The following is a 23,289-nucleotide window of genomic DNA, read 5'->3' on the forward strand; positions in this document are numbered from 1 at the left end:
TTTTGCTTGTGAGCATGCAGGAAATGCACTTTTGGTGTCAGCAGAGTTTGGGAAGTAGAAAAGGATAAGATTGTGGAACTCTTTCCTGATTATAAGAGCCAGTCTGTAGTCCTAAGAGTAATAAAAATAACCTCTGAAAACTTCATGCAGGTAATTTAGGACCTGGGATGGAGAAAGTTTGATTTTGTACATATGTGGTTATAAGACTGCATATTTACTAGTTTATATGTATTGTGTATTTGTAAACAAATTGCTTATGCATTTTTATCTCCTGCTTGCTTTTTAGTATGTTTATATCCTTTCATTTATTTTCTTCCTAAATGTCTTGTTAGACTAAAATGTTTTTAGAGAGGATAGAAATGATGTCTTTAATTTGTGACTTCTTAGCAAATAGTATAAGTATGTATGTATGATATTTTTGTTCATATTTTCTCACAGGTGTCTATCATTGAAGATTGGTTTTTAAAAAGTTAGTGAACTCACCAAGTAGAACACAATAAATTATAAACACTGTGGCCCTTTAAAAGGAAACACTGGTAGATTGAGATTGCATAGCTAATTTTTTATCTTCTGCACAATATTGATAGTATCTTTTAAAATTTTGTCTAAACCATTGGATGTTTATTATGTATATAGTGTAGTAACAGTAGGAAGACATTGTTATCAACTGTATCTATGTGTATATTATCGTGCTGTTTGGTACCAGAAAAGGAATTGTAACCATTAAAGAATTTTTCAGTTTTGGTAAGGTGTGAGAAAAAGTGTTTACAAACTTAAAGGAAAAGTAAATTTACTCGTATTATTAGGGCTGTTTTTCTCCTCATCTCTCCAATAAAATATGATGATTATGTGACCAAAACTATTGTAAAAATAAATACAGCAGTGAGACAGACCTTACAGTTTAAGGTGGGCATAAGACAGACTAACAAATACACAAAACACATACAGATAAGACTATATAGACTTAAGTAATGGTGTTGTGGAAATAGGAGTGCTTAAAATGCAGTTACAGGAATCAATATCCGCTTAAGGAAAGTGTTATTCAGGAGAGTTTAAGTGTGGTTTTTAAAGTAATTAGAAAGAGATAATTTATTCCATATGTGAATAGGATAGGAATAAAACTTGGAATTCACCAGGGTATTTACCAGACTGAAACAGAAGGTACAGGTTGTAAAGAAATAGAAGATAAGTAGTATTGTCTGGAATTGATATTAAGAGATGAGTTTAATATATGCCTTGACATGCATGAAAGTTTATTATGGTGAGTCTACTCACCAGTTATTGTTTTCTCACCACAGAGAACCAAAACAGGACATGTCTTATAGTAAGAATAAATTTTGATAGGCTTGAAGAGCTTCTTGATTATAAGAGTGATTTGACTGGAAAAGACTACTAAGGTCACTCCTTTATTCTAAACATTGTGTTTTTCCTTTTTCTTTCACAAGAAGGTTAAAATACTTGGTCTGATTTTCTAAGTGATTTATAATCTTCCAAACCTGGCTTTTCCTATCATTCATCAGCATTAACCATCCCAAACAGACAGATTCTGTGCCTCATCAAACTTCAGCCTCTGCCTCTTGAGTCAGGGATACTCACTCAGGCGTCTGGGTCCATGCAAGGCCCGACTCCTAGTTCCATCTGTCCTAACTATCCCCTTTGATCTCCCCTTCTTAAACCACTATAGCATTTACACGTGGCACCGTATAATTTCTTCCTAATTCTCTACTGACTCTTGTAAATGATTCTTTTCTGATTTACATTAATTTGTCTCCTAAACTGAAATCTCCTTGATAGCAAAGCCCACATTTTCTGATCTTCTTAGTATCTCATGTTGTCTTCTCAGGTGCCACTAAATGGGAGTCGTTTTACCTCTAAGTAGTTCTGAATAGCTAAAATTACTGAATAGGGACCTAATAAAGAGACAGCTACTAAATTAAGTCCTCAGCTTTAGAGATCATTAAATAAAATTAAGAACTAATCAGATGATTTTTGAATTCCCTTCAGTTCTTTGAGTCTCTGATTAGTAACTGAAGATTGGGATTGTGGACAGCTATGAAGCCCTTGTCAAGAATCTAGACGGGTATTTATTTTAGAAAATATGGAAAGCATCCATTTATATGGAATTTATTCATCGTATGGAATAATTCATTTAGAAAACAGTTCTTGAACACCAGCTACGTATCAAGGACTGTCAGGTTCTAGCATATTCAGCAATGTAGGATTGTCCCTGTGTGTAAACAGTTTACAGTCTACTAGGGAATTGCCAAGTGGGAAAAGTGAAATGATCCACTTTTTATTTATTCATTTATTTATGTCTGCACTGGGTCTTCATTATTGTGCGTGGGCTTTCTCTAGTTGCGACAAGCATAGCCTACCTGCTAGTTGCAGAGCTTGGGCCTCTCATTGCAATAGCTTCTCTTGTTGTGGAGCCTGGGCTCTAGGGCGCTCAGGCTTCAGTAGTTGCAGCCTGTGGGCTCAGTAGTTGTGGCATGAGGGCTTAGTTGCCCCAAGGCATGTGGAATCTTCCCAGACCAGGATCAAACCTGTGTCCCATGCATTGGCAGGCAGATTCTTAACCACTGGACCACCAGGGAAGCCTGATCCAGCTTTTTGTGATAGAGACAACCAGGTAGCAGCCGTTTTTGTCCTTGCTTCTTTTTAGAGTTCAAAGGAATAAAACTACCAAAGAGACATTGTTGCCCATGACAAGGACTGATCTACATTTTATGCTTATTTATTTGCTCTTTTATTGCAACTTTATTGCAGTAATTTTTAGGCGAAATTGATCATAATGTGTGAGTTTTCTGATTATGGTTCATGATGGATAACTAGAATAAATTTGCATAGATAACTAGAATAAATTTACTTTCTTTTTGTGGATAGTACTGCCATGACACTATTTTCCTTAAAGTTAGGCCTTTTGTTTTTTTAGGGAATTGGTAGCCTCAAGATTATGAATACTATTAGGAAACTTTGTAATGTTTAATAATAGCTAACATTGAGTTATGCTAAGTACTTTATTAATTCATTCAGTGCTCATAGCATCTGCTCAAGGTAGATGCTGTTATTATATTCATTCTACAAATGGAGAAGCTGATGCACAGAATAGTTAAATAACTTGTTTGAAATCAAATAATAAATAGGATGGAGATTTGCTGTTTGCTTGTTCCTTTTTTGGGCGATGAGGGTTGCGCTGGGTCTTCGTTGTGGTGCGTGGACTTCTCTCACTGTGGTGTGGTGGCTCTAGAGTGTGCAGGACCAGTAGCTGAAGCATGCAGGCTTAGTTGCAGGATGTGGGATCTTACTTCACTGACCAGGGATCAAACCCAGGTCCCCTGCACTGGAAGCATGGAGTCTTATCCACTGGACCACCAGGGAAGTTCCCAGATTTAAACCCAGGTTCCAGCATCCTTAAATTGCTGTAAAGTATAACCAGAGGCTTTCAGGGATATCTCAAGGTATACTGTTATCATATTTGATTCTCATAAGAATATAATAGAATTGGCAAAACATATACTAACTTTTTTATTTTATGGATGAGGAAACTAAGCCTCAGAGAAGTTGTTTTGTGCTTTGTCAGTGCTCATCCAGGACCTTTTATTGGGATAATCCCTCATTCTTTATGTGAGTTCAGTTTTGATTATCCAGTGAATTAGAGCAGAAATGTTAGATGAAATAAATCAGAATCTTCTAAAGCCTTACCAGTCCATGCTTTTCTTTACATACTGCTTCCTAAACCTGCTGAGAGCGACCTCTCTTCTTTTGGAAATACTGAAGAGCACTATTGGCTAACAAATGTGAAAGGAGATAAAATACATTTTTAGAAAAGGGTGTAAGATTAATTGCTAGATTCATCTTTCTCCAGTTAATCCAGAGTCAGCTTTTACATATTCTCCTCTTTGCATTGGTACTTTGCCTCTGCTAAATGTATGTTTTCCTCCTACATACTTTAAATGCTTATATATATTTGTGGATATGTATATAATTTTTGTTCAAAACATTATACATAAAACATATATGTGTTTTATATATATATATATACACACAATGACTTCAGAAGTCATCAGGATAAATAAATCAGAAACTTATGAATGGTGATATTTTAATACAGAATTTTGAATGCAAAGCATTTATAAATGCAAGATTTTTCAATTATTCATTCAAAAGAATATAGTATTCCCTCTCCCTTCTAACTTTCAGATAGGAGGAAGACTTATTTCATATATTAAATACTTTGATTATGTTCAGATTAGGTAAAACAAAATTAAGATTTTACTTAATTGATATTAAGGAATTACTGGGAAGTTTTTAGGTGTGATAGTGGTATTTTAATTACATTAAGAAGAAAAGAATCCTTATCTCTTAAAAATGCATACTAGAATATTTATGTATGAAATTATGCCTGAGATTTTCTTCAAAAAATAATGTGAAAAAGACAAATAGGTGAAGGTAAAGGAAAAACAAAATTGTTCATTCGTTGACATTGTTGGATGATGAGGATTCAATATAGTATTGTATCTAAAACTTAATAAAAAGTTTTAAACTATATATATTTCCTCTTCAGTTAAAAAAAAAAATTAAGGACTTCCCTAGTGGTCCATTAGTTAAGAGTCTGCCTGCCAATGCAGGGAACATGGGTTCAATTCCCGGTCCCTGAAGATCCCACATGCCTTGGAGAGACTAAGCCTGTGTGCCACAACTACTAAAGCCTATATGCCTAGAACCTGTACACCACAATGAAGAGTAGCCACTGCTCGCCACAACTTGAAAAAGCCTGCACACAGCAGTGAAGAGCCAGCACAGCCATAAGTAAATAAGTGAGATTTAAAAATTAAATCAGAAAAGGAAAGCATTTATTTTTCAATAATTATCTAAGTAGCAGTAGCAGAGTTTTAATGCTTTTACAGTAATTGCTTTTTTTGAATGTCTTAAGTAATTCTATTTCACAATGCAAGAAATGTAACTTAGAAGGGAGACATTTTATAAATTAGGAGAGATTGGAGTGCATTAGCAACATCATTAGGAATATGTATTCCCCTTCTCTTTGTTTCATCTGTTTTTTTCTTTTTAATTTTTTTTTTTTGTATTTTTTTGTTTTGTCTGTTTTTTGTTCAGTTTTGTCTTTCTGTTCAGAAGGCAAATCAGAAATCAGGTCTTGTACTTCTTTCTCTGTGATACCTGTCATTGTATTTGGTAGACAATAGCCAGTTGGTAAATACTTACTGGATATCAAATTGTGAAGAGGTTATAGGAAGGAATAACTAAGTTAGTAAATTCATACCTCAACCTAGTTTCCCAGTTCTTTTGCTAATTTTCTCTGAGGTCACTTAAACGTTGATCAGTCTTTAGAATAAAGGAAATATGTTGATGTGGTACTAAGATATTTTGGGATAAAAAGGAATACTGTCATCTACAAGTTATATACATTTTTATAAAGCTAGTTACTGCTGGGTTAAATTTTGGTATTAATGATAATGCCAGAAATATGATTTATAATGTGCTTGCCATAGTGTATTCTGTACTGTCAGATATAATAGCCATTAGCCATGTCATATGGCTATTTAAATTTTAACTAATTGAAAGCAATTAAAATGAAAAATTCAGTTCCTCAGTCACGCTAGCATATTACACATGATAATAGCCACATGTGTTTGATGACAACTATATTAGATGGTGCAGATTATCAAATAGTTCCATCATCACAGAAAGTTCTATTGGACCAACACTGCCAAAGTATCTACCTGATTGTCTAGATTCTGATTGCAAATTAGAGTCCAAATGGATGGTAAGAGTGGGCTTAGATTCTCCTATCACTGTAAATTCAAAATTTAGCAGGAGGTTAATAAGCGTGAGGTTTTTCAGCCAGAAAGTAACTCATTTGTCCTGTTCTTTTATGGTAATAGAGTAGAGTAGCCTCAGTGTTCTAAAAATTCCTATCTTAAAATCTTTACTTTTGGGGAGTAATTAATTCACTGTTTGGATCTCGGCTAAAAATCATTTAGCATAGAGACAGAAGTGAAAAATGATTTGATGTCTTTTACTGTATATACTTACATAGTTTCACTTGCCTGTTGTCCTCACCTGGTACAGGTAGAAGAGTCAGCAATGATGGGAGTAAGTGGCTATGTGGAGTATCTCCGAGAGCAGGAAGTATCTGAGCGGTGGTTCCGGTACAACCCCCGTCTCACCTGCATCTACTGTGCCAAATCTTTCAACCAGAAGGGGAGCCTGGACCGCCATATGCGCCTGCACATGGGGATCACACCATTCGTCTGCCGCATGTGTGGCAAGAAATATACCCGGAAAGATCAGCTGGAATACCACATTCGCAAACACACAGGCAACAAGCCTTTTCACTGTCATGTTTGTGGAAAAAGTTTCCCCTTTCAGGCCATCTTGAATCAGCACTTTCGCAAAAACCACCCTGGCTGTATACCCCTGGAGGGGCCTCATAGCATCTCCCCTGAAACAACTGTCACATCTCGGGGACAAGCCGAGGAAGAATCACCTTCACAAGAAGAGGCAGTTGCTTCTGGGGAAACTGCCCAGGGCTCTGTGTCCACTACTGGACCAGACTGAAACAGTGAGGGGAAGGGGGCAGACCCTCTTCCCCTTTGGGCCATAAGTTACCAGCGTCAGGGCCATGGACTGGTACTTAGATTCACGAAATGCCGCATCACCAGATCAGAAGATGCTCCCAAGATGTTGCCAAACTAGAGCATCAGCAACATACACAAAAGCACTAGAGGCTCTTCCCCTCTTTCTTCCCACCTCACACTTGGAAAATAATCAAGCAAATCAACTTTCTAATTCAGGGATCAACAGCCTTGGTTTGTTAACTTTATAAAAGTTTTTTTAACAAAACAGTGATAAATGATCATTTCTCTACCAGTCATGTTTGAACACTGTACTTTGATCCATATCACCCTGGTGGCTGTCTTTGCCCAGGTATAAAACACAAAGCAGGAGCCTTGGTCATCTGAACCAGCCAGCCACGAAAGAGATGGAAGTCATCATGATGGTGATGATAAGGGGGAGTTTCTCTTCTTCCTTCCCTGGCAGAACTTGCAGTTTCATATTTCAAGGAAAAAAAAAAAAAATACTGGTAGTTCTTTTTGTTTTGAAAGGTTAGACTTAATCTTTGCCCAGGCAGGGCACCGGATACTTTGCCTGATTGTTTCACATAAGTGGCCATCTTGGAGCAGTATTCTAATGGGCAGCATCATCTGAAGCACTTTAGGCACCTGGAAGTGAAATGAGCAGCGAAGTGTTTACAATAGGTATTCCTGCATTTGGGGGCTTGAGTGTTGTGTCAAGGAAGAGGGGAGCAAGGGAAGGAAGTGTTTTTGTTTCGTAGTTACCGAATATCGAATAACACAGAGCCAGCTGTACTGCAGCTTCCTGATCAGTATTTGTAAGCCATAATGCTTGCATATCTTCGGGTGTTAAGAAATGGCTCTAGTCCAGATGGATAAACGTGTAAGGCTGACTACCAAAGTTTCATCTAGTCTCTTCGGCTCCTAGTTTCACATAACAGCAATATTATACATCAAAAATGTCACTTTACAGTGAAATGAGCCTGGATTCTATTTTTAAATTCACAGGTCTCCATATTTGATAACTTTTATATGACATTTTAAACATTTTTTCTGCAATATTGTGGTTGTAGAAATTCAACACTATGGTTCTTACTGCAACCACAATTCCATTTCCTCCTGCATATGAGATAGTTTATATTTTCAGTCCTATAGAAGAACCTCACTAATCCATGTCTTGCGTCTGCAAACCTAGTAATTCATAAACCAACCATTAGCAAATTGCTGGTGACTCCAAGAGCTTTGCTTTTTAATAATACACTACAGGGCATTTACCAGGAAACATCATGCACAATCATGTTGCAATAAATTGATCAAGGGGATCGATTTTGATCAAGTTTGGTTACTTAATCATTCCTAAGATTTTTGAAACTTCAAGGGACCTTTTTGGTAATTCTGGGTATTTCTGAGATTCTTAATCCAGCACCTAGAGTCAGTAAGAATTTACCAAACATAGAGCTTCAGATGCCCTGTCTTGCATGCAGAGGATGAAGGAGGATCATTAAGGGATGCAGGCAAGTAGATGCTTACAAGTCACAGTGCAAATAGAAAGGAGAAAACTCTGGCTTCTCATAATTGATCATTGATTTTTTAGAGAGTATTTAAATACATAGTGGTTTAAGAAATTGTTTTGGTACAGGGGCATAGATGATTGTAAAAGAGATTTGGGAGAGGGTTTGATCATGGTGGTGAGCCATTCATGAGAACATTAGTGGTGTTCCCCCATCCTGGGAATGCTTTGTTATGTGGAAAAGTGAATAGGAAAGAATGGCCTTGCTTTGATGATCAGAAGTTAGAATGCAGAGGATAACTTAAGCAATCTGAGACCTGTATATATACATACAGCTGTACCATATCACTAGTGAATGGTTATTTTTCTCTTCTGGAAAAACAGAATGCGTCTTTTAATAGGAATGTAATGATGTTACTACCATTTGATTAGCGCCTACCCTTAAAAGTCATATTGAAGCCATATTTTGTCTTCAGAAAACAGAGTGGCATTGTCTTTAGTTGCGCAACAGCATGATAGGGTGAAAACTGCTGCCTCAGGCCATCTTAGGGAGCAACTGTGCTCTGTGGCATAGAAAAAGTGGAGCTGAAATTAGACTGAAATCTTTAAAGAAGCATTTTAGCTGGCAATCGAGGTTTTCAGTGGACAGATTCTGCCATTACTAAATAGGCCAGGAGGTGAGAGGTACAGAATATGCTGCTTTAGAAGGACTGTTTAAGCCTACCAAAAAAATATAAGTCCATCCTACTTTTGAGAAGTATGCTGGAAAGTTCTGTATTGCTTTGTTAGTTTTTTAGATGTTATATGAGAAAATAGAGCTTTTAAAACTATTACCAAATTGTAAAAGGTGCAGTCATTTCTGTGAAGAGGAACTTCAGCATTTGTCAGTACTCCATCCAGGGTGAGCAACAGACATTTTAAGTGAACTAGGAACTGTTTGATAGATGTGGAAATGCTATGAGGGTTTGATGGTTCCCCCCTCCCTTTTTATTCACTGCTAACAGGTTTTTGCTGTGTCTATACTGTGAATAGAGTGCTTCTCGGTCATCTAGGACCACTTCAGCACAATCATGTTTGCTGGTTCTCTCCTCTTAATTGGCCTAGTGCAGAGCCATGAAATTCATGAAAACTCAAACCAGCTTAACTCCTGAACAGATTTAAGTTTCTGAAAACAATTTCTTCATTTTAGTTAGAAGAGATATTCTAAATAACTATCCAAGATTCTTATCCAGATTCACTGTGACATTGTCTTAGTTCTTAGCCAATATCCTTGTAGGGACATAGGAGTTAGTGTTCTGTCTACATTAATGAATAGCTCTATAGGTATGTGCACAGAGGATACCTCTCTTAAGGATGTACTGCATGGACTTTTAGCTAATGCTGAACACTCATTACCAAATTTTAACTTGCACGTGTCACCTTGTGAAGGGAACAGCATTAGCAATGAGAGCTAAATCATTGTTAAATACTCTAATGCCGTGAAATAGCAGACTGGAACTGTTCATTTGTTGAGTAGTCCTTAATAGCAAAGGAGCTACCTAATATTCTCAGCAAAAGAAGAGAGAGGACATTAATCTACTTTCATTCTAAAAGGTACCTTTTATTTTCTCTCTCAGAATTCTGATACCAGTTTAAAATATGGCATTGGCATAAACAGTAATACTGTACTTTAGGCAGAAGGCTCTTTCTAATGACTTGTTCTCTCTTTACTCAGAACCGTATTTACCTCTGAACAGAGTTGCGTTTTCTGTGAGTAGCAAACTACCCCCTAGTTATTGATTATACCAGAGGGTCAAAGCTAGTCTTGCCTATGTAAGCATAAATTAGTTCCTAAAGGACAAAGATTGGTAAACAAGGGAGATAGCAGTTAAAGGAAGTTTTGGGTTTTGTTTTTTTTTTTCAGTGTTTCCAATTCCCTCTATATTGTTGGAACAGGGTTTTCCAAAGATGGCATGACAATAGAAATAAACCATTTTCCTACTAACTTCATAGTTGAAATCTGACCTTGGTTGGAAGTGGTTTGATAGAAGAGTGAAATAGCAAACTTCATCCTTAATAGCTGAATAGTCTTTGGTCAGGAAATAACTTTCAAAAGTTAACTGTTTCTTAACATTAATTTTATTTTAACTGGTAGAAACAACATTTTGTTTGACTAAAAGATCTAATTTAAAGAAATGAAAGCAATGAGGAATAGAAAGGAAATTAAATTTGAACAAAGATGAAAAGTCTTAGTCATAGTGGAAAGGCATTTAATCAGGGAGGAATTGGAATCTTGGAAGTTTTTATTTTTTCAGCTGTAACAGGCATGCGGATTTTTTTTGTTTTGTTTTTTCTCTTCCTCAGATGTTCTCCTTATCTGTGTATTCATTCATTCATTATTTTGGTTGCTGAGATTTAGAAAAAGAACAAGTAGCAATTAAGCCAGATAAATCCCTCCATTTGAGAGGATGCCCTAAGGGGGCAAAGTGTATCTCTAGGATTTAGGAATTAGATCAAGATTCAGCAAACCACAGTCCCCAAGCCAAATCCTGAGGTCACCTTTATGTATAAAGAAAGTGGTAGTGGAAGAGAGCCACACCTATTCATTTAGGTATTATGGCTACTTTGTACAGTCATGGCAAAGTTGACAGAGACCACATGGCCTGCTGTCTGGCTCTTGACAGAAAAGGTTGCCAAGTCCAGAATTATTAATAGATTTGAAAGAATTATGCCATCCCACTCAATTTGTCACTCTTGCCATTTTGCCTTTTTAACAGATTGGTTGAGGTTTTAAGTTTGTATCAGTTTCTTGAAAGAAGTTGCCATCTTTTTCTAGATGCTTGTCTCATTTGTGCTCCTTCTTGAATCCCATTGCTTTAAAGCATTTAGAGCAGGCCTATGATTTGTCCTTGCCTTTAAGGTAGATTTAGTTGAGGATGGTAATTACAGATTTAAGAAAGTAATATTTAAAAATGACTCCCATGCATGATAACGTAAGGTTAAATGAATATCATGTTTACAGAAAATACTGGGGAAGAGAAGTAATGTTTTTATAAGTAAATTTTGCCATTTCTCTAAGTTAACAGATGATGATGGCAAGAATGGGTTTATTCTCTCTAGTATTAAAATTAATTTCTCTTAAGAATAAGTGGTTTGATTTCTATCCAAAGTCTGTTTTTCTAGATTAGAAACTATCCATTTTTTTACTATAAATCTTCATTTTAATTTACTCAAGTAAACTCACTCTGTTCCATGTGGAGTAGTAAAAAGCCAAAATATTCCTTTTTTAAAAAAAGAAAAAAATATTTTAAAACTTAAACATCTGAAGATTGAAAGTTCTTTTTAGAACTATCTTCCAATTTCTGTTATTGTTTGTAATTCTCAGTATATATTGGGACATTATATATTTGCTTTGTGAATGTTCATTCTTACTGTTCAATTAGTTTATTTATGCTAGATGTGGAAAAGTAAATGGAAAATGTTAGGATGAAAACATAATTCCTTACAAGAGGAAAATGTAATGGCTCCCCATTTGTAAACAGTGCATGGACTTCTGAGTTAAATTTATCTGGGCAGAGTGTTCTAGACCATGCTCATACAATACAGTGAGTTTGATTCTTACTTTGTTGTGAGTTCTACCAACACATGCAAAGTTTGGATGAGTTGCCTAGCCGCATATATGGCACCTCTTCACTATACATTTTATTTTTAAAGTTGCCTTTTTCTAAGTTGGAAATTAGGTTTTATATGTTACACCCTCAGAGTAATAGATAATCTTCATCTAGAAGCTTCCAGTATATTTGCATAGGTCAGATCTGCTTTGTCTTGGAGCAATTATATTAGTAATGAGTTATTGAGATTTTAGAGTGCTGTTTTCCTGGTTAATTTGGGATTCCAGTTAATTTAGGGTATAGGACTTTGAAAGAAACTGTATTTAGGTAGTCCAGTGAATAATTTGCATACACCTCCATTTGAGGTCTTGGTAACAGATGTCATTTAAATAAGAATCTGTTGAAAATAATGGATTTTGCCAAGCATTATGACTTCTTTGATAACTATCAGTCTTAATGTGGTTTTGCCTCCTTTGCTTTCTAGTGTCTTTCTGTTTTTCACTCTTCTTATTAAGTGGTGCTTTTCCCAGGACCAGTCTTTTTACTTTGCATTAAGTAACTTTTCTTGCTCAGGACAAGCCAAAGTTGGATAGTTTCATACCTTCAAACCTTTCTTAATTACATTCCAAACCTGCAAGATATCTGTACAAACTATTTGGTTTTGTGTAGGCAGACTATCTTTTCCCTCAGTTGTGAAGAACAGCAGTGGCTTAGAAGCCAAGCATTGCCTGAAATATGCATTACATTCACAGAGGGTACACATATAAATAAATGTCTTATCTTACACCTTCCCCATTATCTGTATAATAATACCTCTCATTAAGAAAGGTCCATTAGCTCAAATAGTGGAAGCTTTAAACACAAAGCTTAGTTACAAAGGCAGAGCAGTTAAGGGGGGAAAACCACTTTTCTAATGCTTGCTTTTTTTTATGTCAACTCAGTAAGTCCTGTTAAGGAAACTAGAATTCACCACCCACTCAAGGTATTTGTTCAGCATCTCATATGACCAACAGCACAATTTAATATACTGTGAATCTTAGAATCTGAATTAATCCATAATGCCGGAAGTCAAAGTATGTATCTTATGGGGAAATGTTTCCTACCCTGTGAAATCACTTGTCTTATATAGTAGGTAGCAAGAGGAGAATCTGTTCTATTAAGTACATTTTTGTTCCATTAAGTAATTTTTGGTACCACACAGTGTGCTTGGAATTTGTATAGCAAAACTGATTTTATACATAGTTTAGATGTGGCTTCCTGTACTTGAGAGTCCTAAACCCACTTGGTTAGAGGCTGGTATATGCATTTAAAAGCCATGAGGGTCAAAAAGAAGGGGATGGAATTAACCATACTAAGTGCTTCAGAGACATAACTGCAGTATATTCTCAAAATAACTCTCTGAGGTAGTTAACAGAAGTAGCTAAAAATCTCTGACTTAAATTATGTGTTAACTATGTGTTAAGCACAGTTTAATGTTCCTCACATTAATTAACTCTGCTACTCCTTAGGACAAACCCATTAGAGTAGATGCTGTTACTGTCCTCATTTTAAAAAGAAACAGACTCAGAGAGGTTGACCTAGGCAGTCTTTCACTAGACTCGACACTCTTAATGACTATGTTGCCTTTAACAGGTATAATATACCATATTTTATAGATGAGGAAACTGTTGAGCCCAAGATGACACGATCGATAAATTGCAGAGCCAGTATTTACCAATCTGATTCCACAGCCCAGACTATCTCCAGTACATCATGTTAACTCTGTTTACTTAACAGAGTTGGAGTGAAGTAGACTATACCATAGCCAGTAACAGCACTGCTTTTAGTGAACTTTAAATTCAGGAGTAAGTGATCGGAAGGTTTCTCCAAGAGATAATGCAGTTGATTTCGAGCAGATATTGCATGGTGAACATTTTCTGTGGATATTGCCCACCAATTTAGAGGCGTCACCCATTTGGAGGTTCTAATTGTGAACAACTGCTTGAGTTACTGCTACCAAGGTGGAAATTGAAAGATCGCACTCCAGTTTCCTGTTGCTATGTGACGAACTCTCTAAACCTCAGTGGCTTAAAACAGCAACTACTTTATGTATTTCATGATGTTGCAAATCAGAAATTCAGGAAAGGCTTGTCTAGGCAGTTTCATGTTCCCTGTGGTGATGATTCTGGTCATCTGATAGTATTCAGCAGGTGGTTGGACTGGTCAGGGTGTCCAAGGTGAGCTCATGGTGCTGACACCTTGGATGACCAGAAAACTTGGCCCAGCAGGCCTCCTCCCCATCTCTGGAGCCTTGGGGACCCTCCATCTGATCTGTCAGAGTAGTCAAATTTAGGAGATGGCAGCTCAGGCCTCCAAGGCCTCTTCAAGGCCAGGCCCAGAGCTTTCATAAGAGTCATCACCATACACTATTATTGGTCAAAGAAGTCACTGGTCAGCCCAGATTCGAAGGGAGAAGAGATACCTTACCACTTGATGGAAGATGTGTCAAGGACTGAGACCATCTTTAATCTGTTACAGGCAGCAGTAGGTGTTTTGGATTTGTCTTAACTCTTGTGTGTTCATTTAGGTCAGTTTGTGCCGTAAGAAACCATTTCTTCTACTTACCATGGGTTAGAAGCTAGAAGGAGAATGAAACAAATACCTGGAACAAATTTCATTAGCTTCCCACCCCCAAGTTTCACTTACAGCAAAATTTCCATGTTTTCTTTTGTACAAGTTCCAAATTATTGCATTTGCTCTTTTTTTTTTTTTTTCCTGTGAAGCAACAGTAATTATCCATGCTAAACCAGAAATAATCTATAGAGGAAGTAAAAACCTTGCTGTTACAGACCTTGATTTATTAGAGATGTCAGCTGTAGTTTGTTTTCAAATAGGCAAAAACTCCTGTGGTATGGAAAATTCATACGGCTGTTAAATCTGTTTCAACAGGAGTTTCTATTAAGTGGCTAGATGGATTATATTTTTGACATAATTGAAAATTTTGCCTACATATACTACATATCTTTGTTCTGTGCTCAGTCTCTCAGTCATGTCCAACTTTTCACAAGTCTTTGGACTGTAGCCCACTAGGCTCCTCTGTCCATGGCAAGAATACTGGAGTGGGTTACCATTTCCTCCTCCCGGGGATCTTCCCGACCCAGGGACTGAACCCTCATCTCCTGTGTCTCCTGCATTGGGAGGCAGATTCTTTACCACTGAGCCGCTGGAGAAGCCCCCTACCTATCTTTACTGCCACCTCTGGCACAAATTTGTGCTGGAGAAGAGGTTCATTCCATTTATATTACCTTCCATTTTGGACACTGTTGCTCCATTTTATAGTTGTTAATCCTTTAAAAAATTATCAGTTGCTACTGGCTTTTGTTGTCTGAAATGATAGATCATTGAAATGTTATGATTTGGGGTTAGATTTGTCAAGTTTAGGATGCTTTAACTCCTGCTGGCTTATAAAAGGACTTTATTGCTTTCAGAAGAAATAAGGGCAAAGAATAAATTCTGTTGGAAAAATGATCATCCCCAGATAAACTTTCTAAGAGAAGAAAGGTTTGATGTTATCTGTCCATTCCATCTGCAGTGGTTTCTTAGAGATTTAGTTGTAAGGGCTTCTTGTTGGTCAGTCCCAATTAGATCATATAGTTGAAGGGATCTCTGTTCTCTGGTCAGGCCTTAGGAATCACAAATACAGGAAATAAGAAGGGTACTCAGGGCTGAAAACTTAATTTAGGACTCTAGAAATCCTGGGACGGGAAAACAGGACTTTGGCATTTGTGGTTGAATAACCAGGTATGGTATGTTTGAGTCGTTTAGGCATCCGGATTAATTAGATTTTATCATATAATGATTGGGGCAAATTTTGATGAATAAGAATCAGTGAGCCTTAACATTTTCCACTCGGCTGTACCTCAAAGTCTGCCCATTGTGACAGAGAAAACCTTTGAAAATATATTCCCAGGGAATGCAAAATTGGTTCTAGGTACTTTTGCTCTAAGCATCTTCGCCATAGACATGTCTGCTGCAGGCATTTTCACCTTAATTACTAATTCACTGCAAGGCAATTTTCCCGTAAAAGATAAACTAGTAAAAAATAAAAGAGGGATATTAAAGGGGACAAAATGAAACATGATGAATGAATGACAGTGCTTTTAAAAAACTTGAAGGCAAATTACAAAGCATTTGAATACATCTAAAATGTGTGTGGTTCATGGCAGTCCTGCACAAATAACTTGATTTTCGTATTTTGTGTGTTGGACCTAAGTGCTTGTCTTCCAGGTCTTTCATTCTTAGTATTGAGTATTTTGATCATCTCCTCATCAGCATTGTGCATTTTCTTTTTTCTTTCATTGAGAGAGGTGTCAGTTTCCAAATAACCAGGATGCGTATTCGTAACCATGCTTTGTATTGCGTCATGAAAGCCTCTGCACTGTTGTTCTTGGCATCTTGTCATACGTCTGTTCATACTTTCCATAGTTGTATAGGAAATGTGGGTTCAGCTCTGCACCTTTGAGACTTTTGGCCTGTTTATCCTCCAGTGTAGTGTGTTTCAAAATAAGACACCAACTCATGGGGCCAGTCGTCATCATCTGTCAGCTCAATAAAACCATCAGTAATGTCACTAACTGGGAGACATGCCTGTCAAAACCAAACTATCAAAGCAAAAACTGTCACCTAGTTATTTTATCTTTTGTGGCAAAATTGTCTTATGGCCAGTTAGTCATGGTGCAAAAATGTTTGCAGCAAAGAAGCTCATAGCAAAAATACTGGTTACTTGAAAAATCTTTGATAATCTATGAAGATGCCTCTCGTTCAGGATCTTATAGCCCTTTGGGCCCTCCTCTAGATTCTCTGACTCTTAAATTTGAAATCATCTGGTGGTTGCACAAAAACTTAAGTACAGTTGACTCTTGAACAATGTGAGAGTTAGGGTGCAACCCTCTGCAAGTGGAAAATCCACCTATATCTTAATAGTTGGGCCTCCGTTTCTGAGGTTCCTCTGTATCTAGGGATTCAGCCAACAGCTGGAGGTGTAGTAATGTAGCATTTACTATTGAAAAAAACATGGGTATAAGTGGACTCATGCAGTTCAAACCTATATTGGTCAAGGGTCAACTGTACTATGGTCTCAAATTGAAAAAGAGGACAAAGAAGAAAGGGAACCTGTAGACTGACAGAATACTTATTTTTTCTTTTCAGCCTCATAAGTCTAAGCCATTAAAGCTAATAACAACTACCTGAGAAATTACTATGGTTTAGATTTCTGCATTTAGCACATCTTAAAGCAGATGTTCTTGACATATTTGAAGATGATCTACTGAGTTTCCTGTAAATTAACAGAATCCTAACTCTGGTGGTTCTTAAAAGAGCTATTACAAAAACCAAATTACAACACAGGGAACAAAGCTTAAAATGTGTTTCCTCTGGAAGCCAAGATGCTAAAGCAGGGGTCACTAAGAGTGTGGCTGAAATCCACTTCGAGAATGGCTATCAGTCAGATAGCAAAGATATGTAAAGTTTATATGGTATTTGCTATTTTTACAAAAATGATTTTAAATCATGTAACTTGAAAAGTGAGCCTGTTTTCTTTTTGGAAAAGTGGGCCAATAAAAATAACACTAATATAATTCAATTGTATATGCATGTGCATCGAACACAGAGTGGTATACTAAAGATAGTTCATGCAAATAACTTTTGTGGGAAGTTTGGCTATTTTCTTAATTAATATCTTTTTTTTTCATAAATGTATGTTTATAAATATATTTACTCATCCACTATAACCTTGGTAGCTTTAGAAGCATTTTGTTAGCTGTATCATTGATTATAAAAATCAATTTCTTGGCATAGTAGGCTATGAGAGCTTGTAGTTGCTTTGTATTTTGGCTAAGAAAATTATTTCTTGCACTTTGTATTTATAAAGATGTTATAACACTTTGCACCCACTTAGTGCAGCTGTTCTTTAGCGACAAAAGATGTAGGCGTTACAGTGAAATGTATGTTTAGAAGCCCGGCAAAAGGAGGGCTCTCAAAAGAACAAATTTGGCTTGCATCTACCAGAGAAAAGCTGGGGGTTAATATAAAATTTAGGTTGAAAATGTCTATTGGAATAGGTGTGCAGTCACTGCAAGTTGCAATATCATTATGAATTGCCCGCTATATGCATGTGATTGTATGTATGTGTGTGAGAAAAAAATGTCTGATGAAGGCAGATAAGTCAGTGTAGAAAATTCTACCTCCCATTAAAGACAGAATATTCCAAGTTTGCCCTGTAGCCCCTTATGCAGGAGGCTGGATTCCTCAGCCACTGTCCACCTCATTCTCTTTTGTACTCGCTTTAGCTCCTCTACCTCTGAGCACTAGGCTGAAGAAAGTATAGCTTTCTGTAGCAAGCAAAGGAAAGCCAGACCTGAATATAGAGGTTGCAGTATCTCACGTCTCCTTGTCATCTTCACATGTTAATGTTTGGTTTTGTTGCCCAAATCAGTGTCAGAACACTTGGGTTTAGTGCTTTTATCCACTGGCCTCTGTTTGGCAAGAGTAGCCCTTGGAAGTGGAGTCTTTCTGCTGTTTTTACAGATGCACTCAATTCCTTTTAATGATGTGAAAATTTTGTTTGAATCCTGAGCTTTTTTTATTTTTTAATTGCCATTTGCAGCCCATTTTGGGGACTGGAATATCAACCATATTTTCCTGATGTTGAGCCTTCTGCCAGTATCTTGACATGCAGTTTTGCATGACCTGGATTTTTGGATGACCTATTTTGCTTTTAGACACTCTGAAATTCTTCTCTTTATAATGCCAAGAATGTTATAATAGTTAGGATGGCCTGTTGTGGGTGTCAGGAAATATCAGTTTCGGTAGTAAATGCCACTAGGCAGACCACCTAATCTTTAAATGCAGTTGGAGCACTCAGCTGATTTGCTATTGGGGGCACACTAGTCCACTGACCCAAATCAGGTTACCTACCTTTTGAACATTTGTTACAGCTGAGAAGGGACTTTGGGCCTTTCAGAAATATCCCAGAATGCTTTCCACCTTTTCATTCAAATCCACTGGTTAGAATAGCTGGTTGTAATGTCCAAACAGGGACTCACTAGTTAGGAGTGAAAACGAGAGTGATCCATTTGCAGACTTTGAGAGTTTCACATCTATGTTTTAGGTACTAACTGATAAGTGTTTACTTTTCCTGTTGACGGTGTAGGGCAAGTGACAGTACTGACAGTGTGAAATTCCAAATTCAATAAGCAGTACTCATTGGTGACGACTGATGTATTGGGTTGGCCAGCCCAGTAGTAACCTTCATCCGTGTAACAGTATGAATTCTGTCAGGAGATGAGATACTAAAATCATGTGAATCTATTCACCACAGCTATTTTTTTTCTAACTATAGAATAAGTGTCAGCCTATAAGCCATGCTACTGAAAGCTTAGACTCAGGAATTAACTCCTGCTTAGGAAGATTCTTCCTTCTGGCTTATCTTTTGTTTGTGCCCAGAGTCTTGGCCTAGACCTGTCCCCAGCTGTTTTGCTACAAACACATACTTAAGGTGCAATCTTACCTAAGTCAATAATACACTGTCAGCCATGCAGTCTGTTTTATAGCCAAAGTGATTTATTGAAATACAAAACAAACAAAAAAAGTGAGAGATGCCTAGATCATTTCTTGGAGGCATGTTGAAATCAACCTATGAATCTGGGAGGAAGCATAGAGTCTTATCTTCTATCTGGCTTGGGTGAACAGTGACTTTAACGCTTTCTATTAAAATACTACAGAGCTAGTTGACTTCAGCAAGTAGTTCTCAATTTTGGCTGCACATTAGAATCACCTGGGGCTTTTACAAAATGACTGCCACCTAGGGCCCCCTCCGGACATGCACGTTTAATTGGCTGGCTGTGCAGCCTGGGCTTTAAAAGCTCCTCAGGTGATTTTAATGGGCAGCCAAGGTTGAGAATCATTTTCTAGGTAGTCCTGAATGATCTGTGGCAGGATAACCTCTACCCAGTTGTCTTTTGTCATAGGTACCTTTATCAGTATCACAGGCATGGCTTGGCGGTTAAAACTTGGCACGGGCCACGGCTCAGGTGGTAAAATAGACCATCCGTTTGTCCTCAGAGTCGTTCGGCAGAGAGCTGTTGCCATGCACCCAGTTTTCTCTCTGTACCAAAGCCTGCACAAGTCAGCAAAAGACATTTTCTGAGTCTGCTCCCTAAAATCCTCTTTCCCTTTCATATGTGATTTAAGTGGAGATTTTTAAAACTCTGCTAGCTAAAATAGAGCACTTGAACTTATTAAAAGAGCCAGGCCCAAGCCACCTAGGGTGATTTTTATTTGTAAAATAATCAGGTAGCATTGTTAATGAAGAAATAGAAGGGTTCTTCCTGGTGTGATGGTGATGTAGTTGATTATTTGTCCCTTAGCCTATCTTCTAAGTGGGATTTCAATGTACGGTGACTTTCACTTTTCCATGTTCCTTTGTGAATTAAATGCACTAGCTAAGGCGTAAATATTTCTGAGTTTTACATGAAATGTGAAATGAATCCTTTTAGCAGCTTTGTTCCAGGATGTCAAAGACTTAACCTAGTAAGTCCCAAACAAGTTTTCATATTGTCAATTCATTCACCCACCCAGGTGTAAAATACCTGCCCATGGCAACCTCAGTGTGGTAATGAGGAGAGGAGGACTGTTTGATTATCCTTTAAAAAGTGAGAGCCACCATTCAAACTAATAAACTACCAAGTGATTTCTGATTCATGAAAGAGATTGTGTTCAAGAGCAAGGTCAAATGTGACGGTCTCATCTGAGAGACTGCTGGCACTGTGGAAACTTTCATTTCTATACTGCCTGCAAATAATCGATGATTTAAATTTCAAATAGGTGGTGTGTTTGAAAAGAAACAAGTGGGTGGAAGGAAAGATTGTAAGTGCAGAGGACTGAATTAGCATCAGACTCTGACATTTCATTAAAATAACATTTAGGCCTGACTTATTTGCTTAGCATGTATATGCTGCAATGTGAGAAATGCCTCCTATGCCTTAGAAGATCTGAGAAGGCTTCCTTTCGTTGGGTGGAATAGAAAAGCAGTAGTAGCCTTTGAGACTTGTCTGCATCCAGAGAAAGGCCCATTAGGGTTCTCATACTGAGAAACCTTGTAGAGTACTGTGAAATGTTGTTGAACTTTATGCAGATCACATCGCACTGGATTTTAAGATTTAGAGGAAGGAGAGTAGAGGAGGAGAAGGGGAAGTAATTAATGGTAAAGTGTATATATATGAACTTATACTATATTTTACACAAGTAATGAAACAAATTCCCTATCAGGAATTCTGTCAGGACTAAGCAGCCAAATTCTTCTGTCCTATTGATTGGCTTGCTGATTCCTCTTAAACCTCTAAGAAATCCTTTCTGAAAGAGCTAAACAGAAACTGGTCTGACTGCAGTTTCACCACCCTGCCCCATTCCCTTACTCACAACAAAAGAAAACATACCCAAACTATAGGCCAAAAAAAAAAAGTCTCAGCACGTTCACTTTTCATCCGTTATGGTCTGTGTTCACTGTTGTAGCCTATTGCATTGTTTTGCAATATAATGGCAGAACTTAAATAGATCTGCCACATGTCAGGAACCATTGGCTTCTCCTTTAAGAAACCTTAACATCAGAACTCTCCGTTTTTGGCTTGTCAGCGCAAGCGAGTAAAGGGAGACGCACGATGAAAGAACACTTGGGGAATGCCCTGGCCGACCCGTGGTCAGAACTTCATGCTTTCACCACTGAGGGCCGGGGTTCAGTCCCTGGTTGAGAAACTGATAGGATCCTGCAAGCCACTTAGACTTCCTGGCTTCTGGTAATTTCAGGTGGGATCCACTTATGCTCTGTGTCTGAGAAGAAAAGACAGAGGGTTCAAAGATAGAAAAGTCGATGTAGTCAAAATGTGGTTTCCTTCAGATGGACATAGTCTCAAAGAATCTGTCCAGCTGTTCTCAATGGTGCTTACACGATGGGTGACAGCTGTCTCCCATCTTCCCGTCCCTGGCACTGTGCCTTCCCACTGGTCACTGTGAAAAGCAGATCACACTGGACTCAGAGGCCAGAATCCAGGACGATTTCCCTCTTCTCATCACTTCTTCATACAGCTAATAATGTAGCATATACTTCTCTTTGGAAAATTCTTGGGTTTGACCCCCCAGGAAATAGTAAAGCATTTAAAGGAAAAGTAAGGTTCTGGTGGTAGCTATCAAAGAGATGATAGGAACATTTTAGCTTCCCCTTGGATGATATTTATTGATAGCAAGGACCAACTATGCCTCCTTATCCTCAGTTTCTAAGGATAGCATAATATTTCTAAGCAACAAAGTTATCTAACATTTTTTTTCACAACTTGTTAATCAAGGATTCATATTAAAACCGACAATCAGTTTCTAAAATATTGTTATCCCTGAAAGGGAATGAGATAGAGTTTTTAACTAGAAGAACCTGTTTTTTTTCCCCTTTGAAAAAACTAACACTTGAGGTTTGTGTCTTTCATCTGCAATGATTACTCCATAAAGATGTCTCAGAACAGTCAGTAAGCCAAGGCTAGCACTCTCACGCCCCGAGGGTGCTGGACTGGGTTTATACATCTTACTTCCTTAGAGAATATCTGTTTTTATTATGCCCTTAACTATAAATACCTATATATAGGAATAGGATTTTCACCCCAGCCTCTTGTAATCATTATCACTTAAGTGTAAACCACACCTCCCCCTACCCCAACTTTTACTGAAAAAAATGCACTTTAATTCCTAAGGAGAGTGGCTGTTCCTGGCCCCGAAGCCAGATTACTTCAGGAGGAGAGTTGAAGAGGGAGAACCCTAGGCAAACCCTGTGAAATTAACCAAATTCCTTAATGTAAACACAGAAGTCAACCATTTTTAAGCTGCCCCCGCCCCCAGCCAAAGGACAAAAGAAACAACCAAATGGAAAAGTTCAAAATGCCTACCTTAATTTGAGATGTTTCACTAGGGGATATACCCAATACTTTCTCAGCTAACCAAATGATCAGAAACTTGAAGGTGATTCTGTGGGAGGCTGAGACTTTTTTGTTTAAATGAAAAGGCCAAGTGAATCACACAGGCTATAAAATACGATCCTGATTTGTGTCATTTCTAAGTATCAGATTCGTTCTCTCCCTTAATTTGACAGGTGTTCTCACGTCTCTCCTCCTGTAGATTCTGTCCTTCCCCTGATGACAAGCCAATAGTTCTTGGTGGGGTTGCATGTCTCCTAGAGCCCCAGGAGCCCTGTTGTGTCGGGGGAGGGGGGAGGGCAGGAGGGTGGGCAGAGACTGGGGTTGGGGGAGGGAGATTCAGAGAAAGAGTGAAGATATATGGGTTTATATAAACATATTTAAAGCAGTTTAGCAAAAGCTTTCTCGTTGAACAGCTTTAAGAACAATGTGAATGAAATTTAGCAACTTGGTTAGTAATTTGAAAAGTCTATTAATGTATACTTGAAATTCTGTTTGTATAAAAATACATTTTCCTCTTTATTTTAACACTGTGTAAAAGAACATTATGCATGTGAGTGGTTTGAGAATTAAATGATTTAATATTCATATTTGCATCTCTT

At 37.6% G+C, this 23,289-nt stretch overlaps 1 protein-coding gene across 6 annotated transcripts in view; it reads left to right on the plus strand.

The window, feature by feature from the left end:
- The window catches only part of ZBTB37 (zinc finger and BTB domain containing 37), a 28,795-nt gene extending 5,520 nt beyond the window's left edge, over positions 1-23,275 (plus strand). For 5 of the 6 annotated variants that reach the window (XM_042229115.2, XM_004013811.5, XM_042229116.2 and 2 more), the window contains one exon: positions 6,091-23,275. In XM_042229115.2, coding sequence (XP_042085049.1) covers positions 6,091-6,579 — 489 coding nt within the window. In that variant the 3' untranslated portion in view covers positions 6,580-23,275. Of the gene's footprint in view, positions 1-20; positions 3,155-6,090 lie in introns of those variants that run through there. The other variant, XM_060396622.1, reaches the window with a different exon arrangement.
- Positions 23,276-23,289: the final 14 nt, after the last annotated feature.

This window comes from Ovis aries, chromosome 12 (assembly GCF_016772045.2).
Source record: "Ovis aries strain OAR_USU_Benz2616 breed Rambouillet chromosome 12, ARS-UI_Ramb_v3.0, whole genome shotgun sequence".
Taxonomy (NCBI): domain Eukaryota; kingdom Metazoa; phylum Chordata; class Mammalia; order Artiodactyla; family Bovidae; genus Ovis; species Ovis aries.